Source organism: Ornithorhynchus anatinus, chromosome 6 (genome assembly GCF_004115215.2).
Source record: "Ornithorhynchus anatinus isolate Pmale09 chromosome 6, mOrnAna1.pri.v4, whole genome shotgun sequence".
Lineage (NCBI taxonomy): Eukaryota > Metazoa > Chordata > Mammalia > Monotremata > Ornithorhynchidae > Ornithorhynchus > Ornithorhynchus anatinus.
In genome coordinates, this window is record NC_041733.1 from 34,205,199 (window position 1) to 34,219,427 (window position 14,229).

Genomic DNA, 14,229 nt, shown 5'->3' on the forward strand with positions numbered 1-14,229 from the left:
GCTGGGTGGATACAAGCAAGTTGGATTGTACACAGTCCCTATCCCAGGTGGGGCTCTTAGTCTCAATCCCCATTTTATAGATGAGGTAACTGAGGCCCAGAGAAGTGGAGTGACTTGCCCAAGGTCACACACCAAACAAGTGGAGACAGGATTAGAACCCATGACCTAAGACAGAAATCTTTGAAAAAACATATAGGAAAGTAATACCACAAAAGTCAAAAATATTAGACCCAATACAGTTACGAAATAGTAAGCTCCTCTAAAGCAGAGAATGTGGTTTTTTTCTATTGCATATAACTAAGCACTTACTACAATGCTCTGCACCCCGTAAATTATTATTATGATGATTATCAATGGTAATAATAATAACAATAATAGTGGTATTTGGTGGATGCTTACTGTGTGTCAATCACTTGACTAAGTGCTGGAGTGGAAACACGAGATGATTAGATACAGTCCCTGTCCCACATGGGGTTCATAATCTAAGCAATTGATAAATGCTGATAATTTTAAAATTTAATGTAATGTCACAAAGAGATGTGATTGAATATACCACCACAGCTGGAACAGTCTAAGCTAGGAAACTAAAAATTTTATACTCGTAACACAAATACAAAATGTGCTTTATGTTCACCGGGAAACTACCTTCAAATTTCCCAAACAATACTTAGTCAAATGCTCTGCTTAGACCCCTAAATTATCCAGTTAATCAACAGAACTAGTTCAGCTTCTGAGTCCCAGGCACTGTACTATGTTCTTGGGAGCTTGTAGTCTCCCAAAAGCTTAGTAAGGGCTCTGTACAAAGTAAGAACTCAATAAATATCACTGATTGACTGAAAGAGTGAAACAAACACAGAATAAAACACATTGCCTTGACTGCAAAGAGTTCACAATCTAATGGGGGAAGACAGACAGTCCTCCATTGTATATAATAAGTTGAGAGCACAGAGGAGTACTAATGTAACAGCGTGGCTCAGTGGAAAGAGCCTGGGCTTGGGAGGCAGAGGTCATGGGTTCGAATCCCGGATCTGCCACTTGTCAGCTGTGTGACTGTGGACAAGTCACTTCACTTCTCTGGGTCTCAGTTACCTCATCTGTAAAATGGGGATTAAGATTGTGAGCCTCCCGTGGGACAACCTGATTACCCTGTATCTACCCCAGCACATAGAACAGTGCTCTGCACACAGTAAGCACTTAATACCAAAGTTATTATTATTAACATAACCTAATGGAAAGAGTGTAGCCCTGGGAGTCAGAGGACCTGGGTTCTAATCCCAGCTCCGCCACGTGCCTGCTGCGTGACCTTGGGCAAGTCACCTTCTTTAGGCCTCTGTTTCCTCATCTGGGTAATGGGGATTAAATAATAACTATTATTATTCATTCAATCATATTTACTAAGCACTTACTGTGTACAGAGCACTGTACTAAGCACTTGGGAAAGTACAGTACAACAATAAAGAGTGACAGTACTTGTACACAACAAGCTCATAGTCTAGAGGGGAGAGACAGACATCAGTACAAATAAACGGACACAATTATGAAATCACATATGGATAGGAGTGTGGCTGAAAAGAGCCCAACAGTCTAGGCCACACTGTGCTACCACAAACACACGTATACACACTCACACACACACACACAAAGTCTGTCCTTCAATGTGCTGCCCATTATCGTTATTTCAATGTTTTTGCTTGTAACTCAGGATTGGGTAAGGCATCAAATGGTACAAGATGGTTGTAATCTGAGACACAGATGCATACGCATGCACACACACACACACATACATAAATCTCACATTAGAGCATGTGTGTGTGTGTGTGTGTGTGTGTATAATTTGGGCATATATACACACACATATACATATATGTGAGTTGATGTAAAAAATAGACTTTCCCGTCTCATGACACAAAGAAGTTTTTCACATTTGAAGCACATTCACAAAAGAGAAAAGGGGGTGGGGAGAGGGAAGTACTTCATAATAAAGAAGGAAATTTTCCACCCTCCTGGTGTGCGCACACACAGACACACACACACTCACACATGGGAAAAGGTACCAGATAAAAGTCCTGATTTTAATCTGCTTTCTCTTGCCAATTATGCCTTTGCCTGTTTTAGTTCTGGTTTGGAATTATGTTACGACACTACTGCTTCTGTTCCATAAGAACAGATTGCTACCGTGTGATCTCATAATACGCAACTTAAGAATCCACAAACTGGGAAAGACTGCTCTTTTGAGTCAGAGCATATATGGATTGGTTTGAAAATGGGATAGATATAGAGAAATTTACTTCTTCTGATTGGCAATATATTCCCTTTCCTCACCAGGATAAAATTGTTAAGTGGGTTAAAATGATTCAGTTGCCAAGATGGTTTTGGCTTATGCTTTCAGTCTTTTCAGTGGAATTTCCACTTCATTCCTACCACGTGAATTCAGGTGAGGGCAAGCTAATTGGATAAGTGAGAGACTTAAGGTATAAATTTATCCTTCTGCAGTGTTTACATTAGGAAAACTAAAGGTTTAATCTCCAGGCAGTTATATTTTACTGCTTCCAATTTTATTTTCACGACAGTAATCAAAAACATTTTGTAGCTCCCGCAGAAGTCTATGACCAGCTCAGGATTTCAAAGCCCCTCCAATCTAATGAAGATGAATTGCTTAAAATCCCAATTCATTTCCATTTCTCTCCACCTCAACCAGGTAAGCCATGTAGTTTAATTAAATCTTCTCTCAGTACGATTTTTAGAAGGACAGAATGAAACTAGTCTGCTCTAATGTTTATATGTATGTTAATTGAAAAAAAAGATTGTCTGGTCATTTAGACAAACATTTGGTCAGGGAATAACTGTGACGCTCTATGTGTGCCACTGAATTATTTCCTCTCTCTGTGAGTTGTCAACAAAAACATTACAGCTCTAAGTATTGCAGCAAACAAAAATCTATAATCTGACAAGATCATTTTGGGACTGGACAATTTCTGACTGACTGAAGTTTGTTTCAAGTATTTAGCTGCATAGCTACTACCTCTGTTTTTCATAGGGGAAGTGTTTCCACTGATCTGTTATTGAAAGCAGGAACCAAATTAACTTAAGACAGAAAAATGCACTAAAACAGTAATTGTAAAATCCTAGCAAAAATAGCATAATAAACAACGGTCCAGTTTCTGGGAGAGGAACAGTATTATTTGTCTCAACTCTCAGAAGTTCATTACCACCAAAATACTTTCTTTTCTATCTGCAATGCCTCAAGGAAGCCTATCTCTAAGAAAGGAAGGCCTTGGGGTGGAGTGGAGAGATGGGTATTCAGCATTTATGTCAGTTTATCTGCAAAGATGCCAGTGGCCGTTACCCCCTTGGTGACCCGGATAGATTTCACCCTCAGTCACCACCACCAGTCTCCCTCGGTTAAGGCCTATACAACCACATGTCCGAGTCCTCGCATGTTGTCTTAAGTTCATTCTTCTCCTAAAGTTACCGAGTTGCGAATGCTTTATTCCTCTGAAAATAAGTAGAGATCCTTGAGAAGCAGCATGACCTAATGGAAAGAGCACAGGCCTATGAGTCAGGAAACCTAGTTCCTAATTCCAACCCATCCACTTGTCAGGGGTGTGATCTTAGACAAATCATCCAACTTCCTGGTGCTGTTTCCTCATCTGTAAGAAGGATATTAGATCTCTATCCACCTTCCCCCTTAGACTGTGAGCCTTATATAGGAAAGGGACTGTATCCAATCTGCTTATATTGTATCTACTCTAGCATTTAGTTCAGTGCTTGGCATGTAGTAAGTGCTTAACAAATACCTCAATTATTATTAGTTTTTTTTCCATGTATACCTCCTCCCCTCTACACTGTAAAGTCACTGTGGGTAGGGATTGTGTCTGCCCAACTCTGTGGCACTTTCTCAAGTGCTTAGTACACAGTAAGCACTCATTAAATATAATTGACTTACTGACTGATGGATGTTAGCCAGAAGCAGAGGCAGAATTGGCATTAAAACCCCAATCTCCAGATTTCCAAAGCAGTGCTTTTTCCCCTGGCTTGCATGAAACTGGGAGCAAAGTTGGCATGCTTACCAGGAAGTAGGGAAAATGCAAGAAGCAGAAGCACTAAAAGAGGAAGGGCTCTACTCCACCCTACTTAAAAAGTAAGGAACTAGGGCCCAAACTGGTTCTTACTGAGCTTGGATATCATAATTCTTCCGCTCTACAATTCGGTGATATTACTGAATCACTATTTCTTAAATTTGATGTCCCACTGAGCGAGAGTTAGGCAGTGGGAATAAGAGCAGTACTCAGCCAACCAGATCCCCAAGTGTTTGGTCTGTCTAGAGAAGCTTGAGGGATGGTAAACTTGACCCAGGGAGCTCCACTCCAGACCCTCCTGGAAGATCCCAGAACTATCCAGCCAGCATCCTTGACATTCTTGTATTTAGTGGTCTGTGAGTTCTGATCTGCTGGCCCTAAAGCTGTTCTAGCAGAGCTGTTCCATTTGCCCAGACGGCCCTCTTTCCCCAAATCCCGGTGAGGGAAAAGCGATCTTGACTAGCTCGCCATCACCAAGTCCTGCCTGTGGCCTGGAATGCCCTCCCTTCTGGAATCCAAAGGACAATTACTCTCCCCCCTTTCACAGCCTTATTGAAATCACATCTCCTCTAAGAGACCTTCCAGACTAAACCCCTCTTTTAGAAGGAAACTCTTCTCCCACTCCCTTTTGCTGACTTCCTCTCTTTGTTTTTCCCCACTCCCAGCCCCACAGCACTTATGTACATATCTGTAAATTATTTATTGGTATTGATGTCTGTCTCCTCCCATCTAGACTGTAAGCTCATTGTGGGCAAGGAATGTGTCTGTTTATTGTTGTATTGGACTCTAGTACAGTACTCTGCTCACAGTAAGTGCTCAATTGAGATTGAATGCTAACCAACAAGCTAACCATTCCTATTCTGAGATGTTCTAAATATCCCTTTTCAGGCTGTCACAGATTAATCCATAACAAACAGACCAGTTGAATAATACCAGTAAATTGAGCACAATTGGGCCTAATTTTCCTTAGGGGAAGGCAAAGGCAATAAAATGATTCACTTCTCACCCTGGCTTCCCAGCTTCCTTGTAAACAGACCAAACCATCCCTATTACAAACAAGTCATGACAGGCGCCTGGAAGTGTCTGACAAAATACTTTTTTTGCTAGCCATAAAAGCAAAGTACCTCATTTATCCCAATTTATTCAAATACCTAAGTCAAACCAATCTTGAAGCAGTTCCCATTCCACCCAGTGAACTGACTGAACCACCGTTAAGAAGTTAGCTGATTCTTTCACCCTAAATGTAAAGGGTTTTTTTGGTTTTGTTTTCTTTTTTCAATGGTGTTTTTTAAGTGCTTACTGTGTGCCAGACACTGTACTAAGCGGTGGGGTAAATAGGTTGGACACAGTCCATGTCCCTCGTGGGGCTCACAGTCTCAATCCCCATTTTATAGATTATAGTAACTGAGGCACAGAAAAGTTAAGAAACTTGCCAAGGTCATACAGCAGACAAGTTAGGGAGACAGCATTAGATCGCAGGTCCTTCGGACTCCCAGGCCCATTCTCTATCCAGTAGACCACACTGCTTCATCAGAGATTTTGCAATCTCTGGTAAAGGAAACTTTATCTTGATCCAGCCCCCTTCTCAATTATTAACAGTTTTTTCTCTGAACACTGCCAATACTTGAGAAGATGGGTTTGCTGAATTTGGAGAAGCAGTGTGATTTAGTGGAAAGAGCATGGGCCTGGGAGTCAGAGTTTTAATCCCAGCTCTTCCACTTGACTACTTGTGACCTTGAGTAAGCCACTTAACTTCCCTGTGCCTCAGTTCCCTCACCCGCAAAATGGGGATTAAGACTGTGAGCTCCATTTGGAAAAAAAAAAATTGTGGTATTTGTTAAGCACTTACTATGTGCAAAGCACTGTTCTAAGCACTGGGGGATACAAGGTGATCAGCTCGTCCCACGTCGGGCTCACAGTTTTTTTTTTAATCCCCATTTGACAGATGAGGTAACTGAGGCACAGAGAAGTTAAGTGACTTGCCCAAGGTCACACAGCTGACTAGCGGCGGAGCCGGGATTAGAACCCCTGACCTCTGACTCCCAAGCCCGCGCTCTTTCCACTGGAAGGAACGTGGACTGTGTCCAACCTGATTAGGTTGTCTTGACCCCAGGGCTTAAGTACAGTGCCTGGCACATACTAAGTGCTTAACAAATACCATAAAAAAATTAGGGAAGGGCCAGAGGTAAACTGTTTATCCCTAATCAGATCTGAAAGCACATTGCTGCAGTTTCAGAGAAGAAGACAAAGGTCAGTAGTAAGAATTAGCTGCCTTTACCTAGCATCTCAGCATGGCCTAGTGGAAGGAGCATGGGCCTGGGAGTCAGAGGACTTGAGTTCTAAACCCGGCTCTGCCCCCTGCCTGCTCTATGACCTTGGGTAAGTCGCTTCACTTCTCAGCTCCTCGGTTTCATCATCTGTAAAATGGGGATGCAATACGAGGTCTCCCTCCCGTGTAGACTGTGTGCCCCATGTCAGGGACTCTGTCCAGCCTAATTATCCAGTATCTACCCCAGCACTTATTACAGTACTTAGTGACAAATAGTAAGCACTTAAATATCATCATCACTTAGTAAATGTTTGTATCTAAAGCTGATATGCTCAGAGGATGTACGCTATAGTACCTCACAATACAATGGCCTTTCTTTGTATGGATCTTTTTAAAATTGTTCTGGTGAGTATCCTGTTTCTCCGTTGTGCTATCCTGCTATAATTTTAAATAAACTTCCTTTCTAGAATCTCTTTTTTTATTCCAGAAAGCTTAAGAAGTGGGACTGACATCAAAAAGCATACCCATCTATCTGATCGCTTAGAAGAACACTCTCTGCACAAGAGAGCCATCAACTGGAATAGAGGTTCATGAAATTTGACTCTCATCAATAGTCATATATTTTTGTGGATAGATGTTTCCTAAACCATTGGTTTAGATTTCGTTTCAATAGGAGATCTCATTACGAGTAACATGCATATGAATTAATGGACTACTATTAAATACTTGTTCTTGAGAATAACATCTTAAGGTTCAAATCACCCTGGACCAAGTATCATTTTTAGTTTCCACGGATTCTGGTCAGAGAAGCTCAACATGCTTCAGGGCAGGAGTCACATGGATTCATGAGGAAGCTGTTAATCCCCTAATTATTTAGGGAGTAGTAGGCAAAACAAGGCCGACCCAATCTACTGCTTGAATCCAGGGTCCTGAGAAAGATTATGTCTGAGAAAACCCCAGATCCAAAAGGGGCATACATACCCCAACTTCCTCCTCCTGAAATGCCTTCCAAAAATGGCAAGGAGAAGAAAATTCCTTGCAGATGTCTTGAGCAGTCTATGTTCAGGAAATGTTCAATTTAAACTATAATTTCTGTTACCTTTGAGGATGCCAGTTTTTGTCCTCTTTTCTATTGCTCTTCCGCTCCACGTATCACACCCCAAATCACTTTAACCACCACATACAACAGAGACTGAGGAGACCCAGAAAGACAAGGGTGTCATTCATGGTGCTGTTACCCAGAAGCTTTCAGAATGGAAAACCCTAATCTGAGTATAACATACATTGTGGAAGTGTCACAAGTAAACCTCAGCATTGAAAAATTAATTTTTATTGACATTCAATGACTCTCTGCAGCATGAATTTATGTTTTCCCCAATTAGGTTAAAATAAAAGCATTGGGGTGATCTCTGGTATTACAAAGTCAGCTTTTTGAAGTACAAAGCATGTTAGTGCTTGTAAAATATTAGTATAGTAATCAGATGAATTAGCCAGTATAGTAATTAATCAACTAAGTTCTAGTAGAAAATGTGGGCAATTTTCAATGGCTTAAAAAAAAAAAAAAGACGATTTGCTCACTTTATACAGTGATCGAACACCGGCCAGCTCTCTCTCAAATCATCGTGATTGGCTGTACCTCCATTGGGTTCGCTCTGGCCGGGGGACTGGCAGTTTGGTACTGGATCTGGTAAGAGCTTGTCACCTAAATTCACTGCATATATGTTGACTCATTCTGCTTGTGATTCGAGATATCTTCATATTATGTCTTAGTGAGTGGATAGAACACGGGCTTGAAAGTCAGAAGGAGCTGGGTTTTAATCCCAGCTCCACAACTTGTCTGCTATATGACCTCGGGCAAGTCACTTCACTTCTCTGTGCCTCAGTTACCTCATCTATAAAATGGGGATTAAGACTGTGAGACCCATGTGGGACATGGACTGTGTCCAATCTGCTTAACTTGTATCCACCCCAGTGCTTAGTAAAATGCCTGGCACATAGTAAACGCTTAACAAATACCATTGAAAAAAGATCACAATCATGTTCAAGGGTATAGAAGAATATTTAAGTTTCAAGTGACATAGGACTACGAAGCAAGAATTCCAAAAAAGAGAAAAAAGGCCTTCCTTCACTGAATATGTTTGGTTCACCTTTATGTCTCTTTATTTATGTACATTAGGCACTTAAGTACATAACCGTAATTTATTTATTTATATTAATGCCTGTGTCCCACTCTAGACTGTAAACTCCGTATGGACAAAGTCTACCAACTCTCTTGTAATGTAATTCCCCAAATGTTAAGTACAGTGCTCTGTACACAGAAAGTGTTCAGTAAGTGATCAACTAGTAGATTCTTTCTCTTTATCAAACCCTATCCATCCACTCTACAACTGTACTAAAAGCCCACATAGGCTCCCCAGATTAATAAACCCTGACTGATTACTTCAGTAAGTCTAATTCCCATAGCATCTAGGAATGCCTCCATTTACATGGGTTTCTTTGAAGTCTATATATACCTACATTTGTGTTAACCCTGTTTCCCTATCAGAATGAGATCCTCAGAGTCAATCAGTCAATTTATATTTACTGAGCTCTTACTGTGTGCAGAGCCCTGTACTAAGCAATGGGGAAAGTACATTACAACAGAGTGGGTAGAAACATTCCCTGCCCACAGTGAGTTTACATTCTAGAGGGGGAGGCAGGCATTAATATAAAGACATTACAGATATGTACAGAAGTGCTGTGGGGCTGGGAGAGGGGAAAATAAAGGATGCTAATCCAAGTACAACTGCAAAACTGCAATTCTTCAACTGAAAAATGGGGATTGAATAGATGTTCTCCCTCCTAACTTGACTGCGAGCCCCATGTACTTGACTGTGAGCCCCATGTTCATTCATTCATTCAATTCAATCGTATATATTGAGCTCTGATTACATGCAAAGCACTGTACTAAGCGCTTGGGAGTGTACAGTATTTGTGGGACAGGGACTGCAACCAGCCTGATTAACTTGTATCCCAGAGGACGTCCTTTGCCTTCCCCAGAACACCTCCATCCAGAATATTTACATCCAGGAAAGACCCAGCTTCTAGGCAGTTTTCTATCTATGTCCGAACATTTCTTTTAAACCCATGTTTACTAAGGTTTTTTTTTTGTGGGTTTTTTTTTTTAAAGGCTTTGTTGTAGAATCTTGTCAAAAGGCTTTTGAAAACTTAAATATAATACATCTGCCTGTTCCTCTCACTATATGTGATTAGGCAATTAGGCATATCAGATTCATTAAGCACCCTATGGGCTAAACGCCTTGCTAAATATTGGAGTAAGTCACAAGATAATTCGATCAGACACAGTCCCCGCCCTGTGTAGACTCAACTAAGAGAAAGGAAGAGCAGATTTCCATTTTACAGATGAGGAAACAGAGGCACAGAAAGGTTAGCCACTTGCCAAAAGCCATACAGCACATGAGTATCATGCTCTTTCCACTAAGTCCAATCCCTTACAAGCAATCAGTGGTGTTTACTGCGCTCTTACTGTTTGCAGGGCACCATATCAAGTGCTTGGGAGAGTACAATAGATTTGGTAGGCATGATACCTGCCCTCGTGGATTATATAATTTAGTTTAGACAGACATTAAAATTAATTACAAATAGGGAAAACAGCAGAGTTTAAAGATACGTACCTAAGTGTTTTGGATATGGAGCTGGGTTAAGTGCTTTGGGGCTATGGACTGGATGTGGATGGATGATGCGAAAGGGAGGGAGGGTGAGGAGAAGCGCTCAATAAATACAATTGAATGAATGAATGAGAAAGGCTTCCTCCATTGTCTAAATTCTTATTAATCCTAAACTCAACTACAAATTCTCCTATTTTGCCAGAAATAGAAGTGAGCTTCACCTTTCTAATACTTCAAACAGGGTCTATATCCTGTCACAAGAATCCAGTTGGTTCTCTTTCCTAATTTGGGAAACAAAATGATTTGGGGAGATATATTTAAGTATGGTAAATGAAAATGCCTCAATCACTATTAAAGAGTGTTAGTATTAAAACTGTAGTAATTGCCTGTTTTATACAACCTAAATGTATTTGCCTTTCCCTAGTAAACAGCTAGCAAAGGAAGAAGAAGAGGAACCTACTTCACTTCAGGATAAGCTTTCATTTTGGAAAAGTAACAAGAAAAAGGAAGAAAAAGAAGATGATGAAGCAGCTCATTTACTTCCATCAAATCAGGATGAAACAGAAAGTGTCATCCTCTCAGGTACACTATTCGTCCTATTTATTCAACAGTTTCACCTTCTATAGTCACTAACCAAAGTCAAGCTAATGATTCTAAAATGCCTTTCAGGGGAAATATGGGTCTGAAATGAGTGACACTAATGGTAACGGAAGGTGAAAAATGCCCTTAAATTTCCAGGGAGTAAATGAATACCATTTTTGTCATTCTGGGATCATTTTAAAAAAAAACTTCACTTTCACCAAAGGCCCCTTTCCTCACCCAGTTTCTTTTGGTCTTTCACAATTGCTTCACTTCTTTAAACTAAACATGGAACCAAACTAAATCTGCTTCTCCATCTTGTCAATTAGGATTTAAAATCTGACACAAATAAGGTATTTCATTTTACATTGCAGTTCACAAGTAGAGAATGGCAATGGGATTCATTTTATTTCCTTTCATAATTCAATCAAGCACATTTTCACCTCATATATATTTACACACAGCAATTAAAATGAATACTTTTTATTTTGGGCTAGGTCTGTCTTACCAGACTGCTGTCGAGATTTGAAATAAGTATTGGAGTAATTTACGCCACAAGGTGGATGACAAGGGCTTTTGTCCTAAATCATCTGAATAATGGCCTGCTTTTTTCAGTTTACTTTGCTAGGGTAGTTAGGGACTGGGATAAGATCACCTACAATGAATGCTTACCTACAAATTTAGTGTGGAGTTTTTAAAGGGGTAGGGGGAATAGGGGAAGGGAAGAAGAAAGCACTTGCCAGTTTCTCCACATTTTATCCAACTGGCACAAAGTCTCATAGTTTTGATATTTTTTGAAGCAGTAGGGCCTAATGGAAACAGCACAGAACTTAGTGATAGAGGACTTGGATTCTAATTCTGCCCCTGCTACATGCCTGCTCTGTTCCCTTGGGCAATGCACTTGACTTCTCAGTGCTTCAGTTTCCTCATTTGTAAAATGAAGATAGGCTATGTTCTCCCTCCCACTTAGACTGCGAGCCCCATGTGGGACAGGAAATGTGTTTGACCTGATTTATATTGTACCTACCACAGTGCTTAGGACAGTATTAGCATATGGTGTTTACGAAGTCCAGTGGCCCATTGGAAAGAAAAAGGCCTGGGGGTTAGAGGACCTGGGTTCTAATTCCGGGTCTGCCACTTGCTAGATGTGTGACCTTGGCCAAGTCACGTAACTTCTCTGTGCCTCAGTTTTCTCATCTGTAAAAATAGGGATTAAATCATATTCCCTCCTACTTAATCTGTGGTCACCATGCGGGACAGAGACTGTGCAATATTTAAAGGTCTTGGACCTACCCTACAATAATACAGTGCTTGGAACACAGTAAGCATTTAATAAATATAGTTATCATCATCATCATAATACCCCCACCACAGTAAGCACCTAAACACCCCAGTTTAGTTTTTTAGTTTTTTTATGGCATTCGTTAAGCCTTACTATATATCAAGCCCTATTCCAAGCACTGGGATAGATACAAGTTAATCAGGCTGAATACATTCCCTATCCCACACGGATAGAGTCCCTAGTCCACAGTCTAAATAGAGAAGCAGTGTGGCTCAGTGGAACGAACATGGGCTTGAGAGTCAGAGGTCACAGGTTCGAATCCCGGCTCTGCCACTTGTCAGCTGTGTGACTGTGGGCAAGTCACATAACTTCTCTGTGCCTCAGTTCCCTCATCTGTAAAATGGAGATTGAGACTGTGAGCCTCACATGGGACAACCTGATGACCCTGTATCTTCCCCAGCGCTTAGAACGGTGCTCTGCACATAGTAAGCGCTTAACAAATACCAACATTATCATTAGGAAGGCGCACAGGTATTGAATCCCCATTTTGTGGATGGAGAAACTGAAGCACAGAGATGTGAAGCGACTTGCCCCAAAACGCACAGCAGGCAAATGGCGGAGCCAGGGCCTCTGACTCCCAGACCCATGCTCTATCTACTAAACCACACTGTTTCTCTCATGGTTATTCTTATTATTCTCCCAGGTCCTCCATGACTCTGTCCCTCCTCCTCCCTTCCCCATTGCTACCCTACACAAGGCCTACGGGCACTTTTTTTATGCCCCTGGATTACTCGTTCTGCCACCCTGAGCCCGAGCTTCACACCTGGTACGGTTTCCACAAAGCCAGGACCCCATTCCGACTTTCACTTAATCACCAGATCCCCGTCCCATAATGTTCCAGTTATCACCACCCTCCCCCCCATCGACTCTCTAGCCTCTTGTTCACAGATAGGTGCTTACTCCACATGTATTTCATTTTAGTTTTGAAATCTGAAATGGAGAAAAAGAAAAAAAAAAGAAGAGAGAGGAAAAAGGAAAAAAAGAATGATTACTCAGACAAAGATCCTACATCCAGAGGGGGGATCATAACATCAGAGCTGGTAAAAGTAAAATCACGAAAAGCAAAGCATGAAAAACAAATCAAAAAATTGGCAAGGAAAATGAAACATTTAAAAAAGAAGATGGAACGAGAAAAAGGAAGAGAACAAATAAATAAGAGTTTTAGCACCGAGGTTTCTGAAAACAAGACCCCGTAAGGAACGGAAGCAAACTGGAATCAACAGTAACGCAACTGGAACTGGAACGTGAGACAAAATGAAAATCAAAGTGGAGGGATAGGAAGGAAAATAAATATATTGTATGAGGCAATAACTTTTTAAAAATATTACCTTTTCTGAATAACAAAGAACCAAGTGGAAACAGCAGGAGAATCTGTGATGTTAATTGAGAATGGAGCTGTGGGAAGCGAACCCCATAGCACTTTGGTGTCTCATCAGAGTGGATACTGGACATTTGCTCACTTTTCCTGACTTTCCCCGCCATGAGGTCTGGGGGCAAGGCTGGAGGGAGGGTAGGGGGAAGAGGAAACGAGGAGATGGTGCTTGGAAAAGGAAGGAAAAGGCTGCTATGGTGGGGAACCAAGTGGAAGAGGGGCTTTAAACACCAGCGACCTTTAAACACCAGCGACCTTCAGGCTAACACTTGGTCAGAGGGATCTCAGCATTTATTTGTCCATTACAGAAGCCAGTTATGTACCAACACACATCAATCAATCAATCAGTGGTATTTATTGAGCATTTACTATGAGTGTGAAACAGCAATCCCTACCAAGGTTATTCTGGGGAAATAAATACATGTTTCCGTGAGCCGAATTGGGCCTTTCTGCCAATTAGCACCGTATTTTTTGGTGATTAATGATATTTATCCAGTGCTTGCCGTGTGCAGAGCACTGTACTGAGTGCTTGGGAGAGTTCAATGGAGTTGATAGGCATAATTCCTGCTCATGGGGAGTTTACTACCTCGCTCTTGTGCTTTCACCTTTCAGGAATAACTCATGATAGAGAAGCAGCGTGGCTCAGTGGAAAGAGCCCGGGCTTGGGAGTCAGAGGTCATGAGTTCGTATCCCAGCTCTGCCACATGTCCGCTGTGTGACTGTGGGCAAGTCACTTAACTTCTCTGTGCCTCCGTTCCCTCATCTGGAAAATGGGGATGAAGACTGTGAGCCTCACGTGGGACAACCTGATTACCCTGTATCTACCCCAGCGCTTAGAACAGTGCTCTGCACATAGTAAGCGCTTAACAAATACCAACATTATTATTATGATCTCTTGAGGTCCTTCCCAAGCTATAGGA

General features: G+C 41.3%; 1 protein-coding gene across 3 annotated transcripts; it reads left to right on the forward strand.

Moving 5' to 3' along the window:
* Nucleotides 1–2,194: 2,194 nt before the first annotated feature.
* Nucleotides 2,195–13,301, forward strand: C6H19orf18 (chromosome 6 C19orf18 homolog). Of its 3 annotated transcripts, none has more exons than XM_016227189.3 (6): nt 2,195–2,434; nt 2,571–2,698; nt 6,836–6,934; nt 7,936–8,035; nt 10,441–10,598; nt 12,859–13,301. In XM_016227189.3, the coding sequence occupies exons 1-6, from the start codon at nt 2,367–2,369 to the stop codon at nt 13,131–13,133; spliced, it is 828 nt and encodes a 275-aa protein (XP_016082675.2). In that variant the 5' UTR covers nt 2,195–2,366; the 3' UTR covers nt 13,134–13,301. The 3 variants fall into 3 exon arrangements, with proteins under 3 accessions (XP_016082675.2, XP_007664656.2, XP_007664657.2); XM_007666466.4 differs by having other exon boundaries at nt 2,591–2,698; XM_007666467.4 differs by having other exon boundaries at nt 2,600–2,698.
* Nucleotides 13,302–14,229: the final 928 nt, after the last annotated feature.

Bases quoted from the DNA above. Each gene is read 5' to 3' on its own strand.
- C6H19orf18 (XM_007666466.4), top strand. From the start codon at position 2,248: ATGGATTGGTTTGAAAATGGGATAGATATAGAGAAATTTACTTCTTCT. The intron at 2,699-6,835 runs GTAAGCCATGTA...TTTTTATTCCAG, and splicing joins TTTCTCTCCACCTCAACCAG to AAAGCTTAAGAAGTGGGACT. The intron at 10,599-12,858 runs GTACACTATTCG...ATTTCATTTTAG, and splicing joins AGAAAGTGTCATCCTCTCAG to TTTTGAAATCTGAAATGGAG.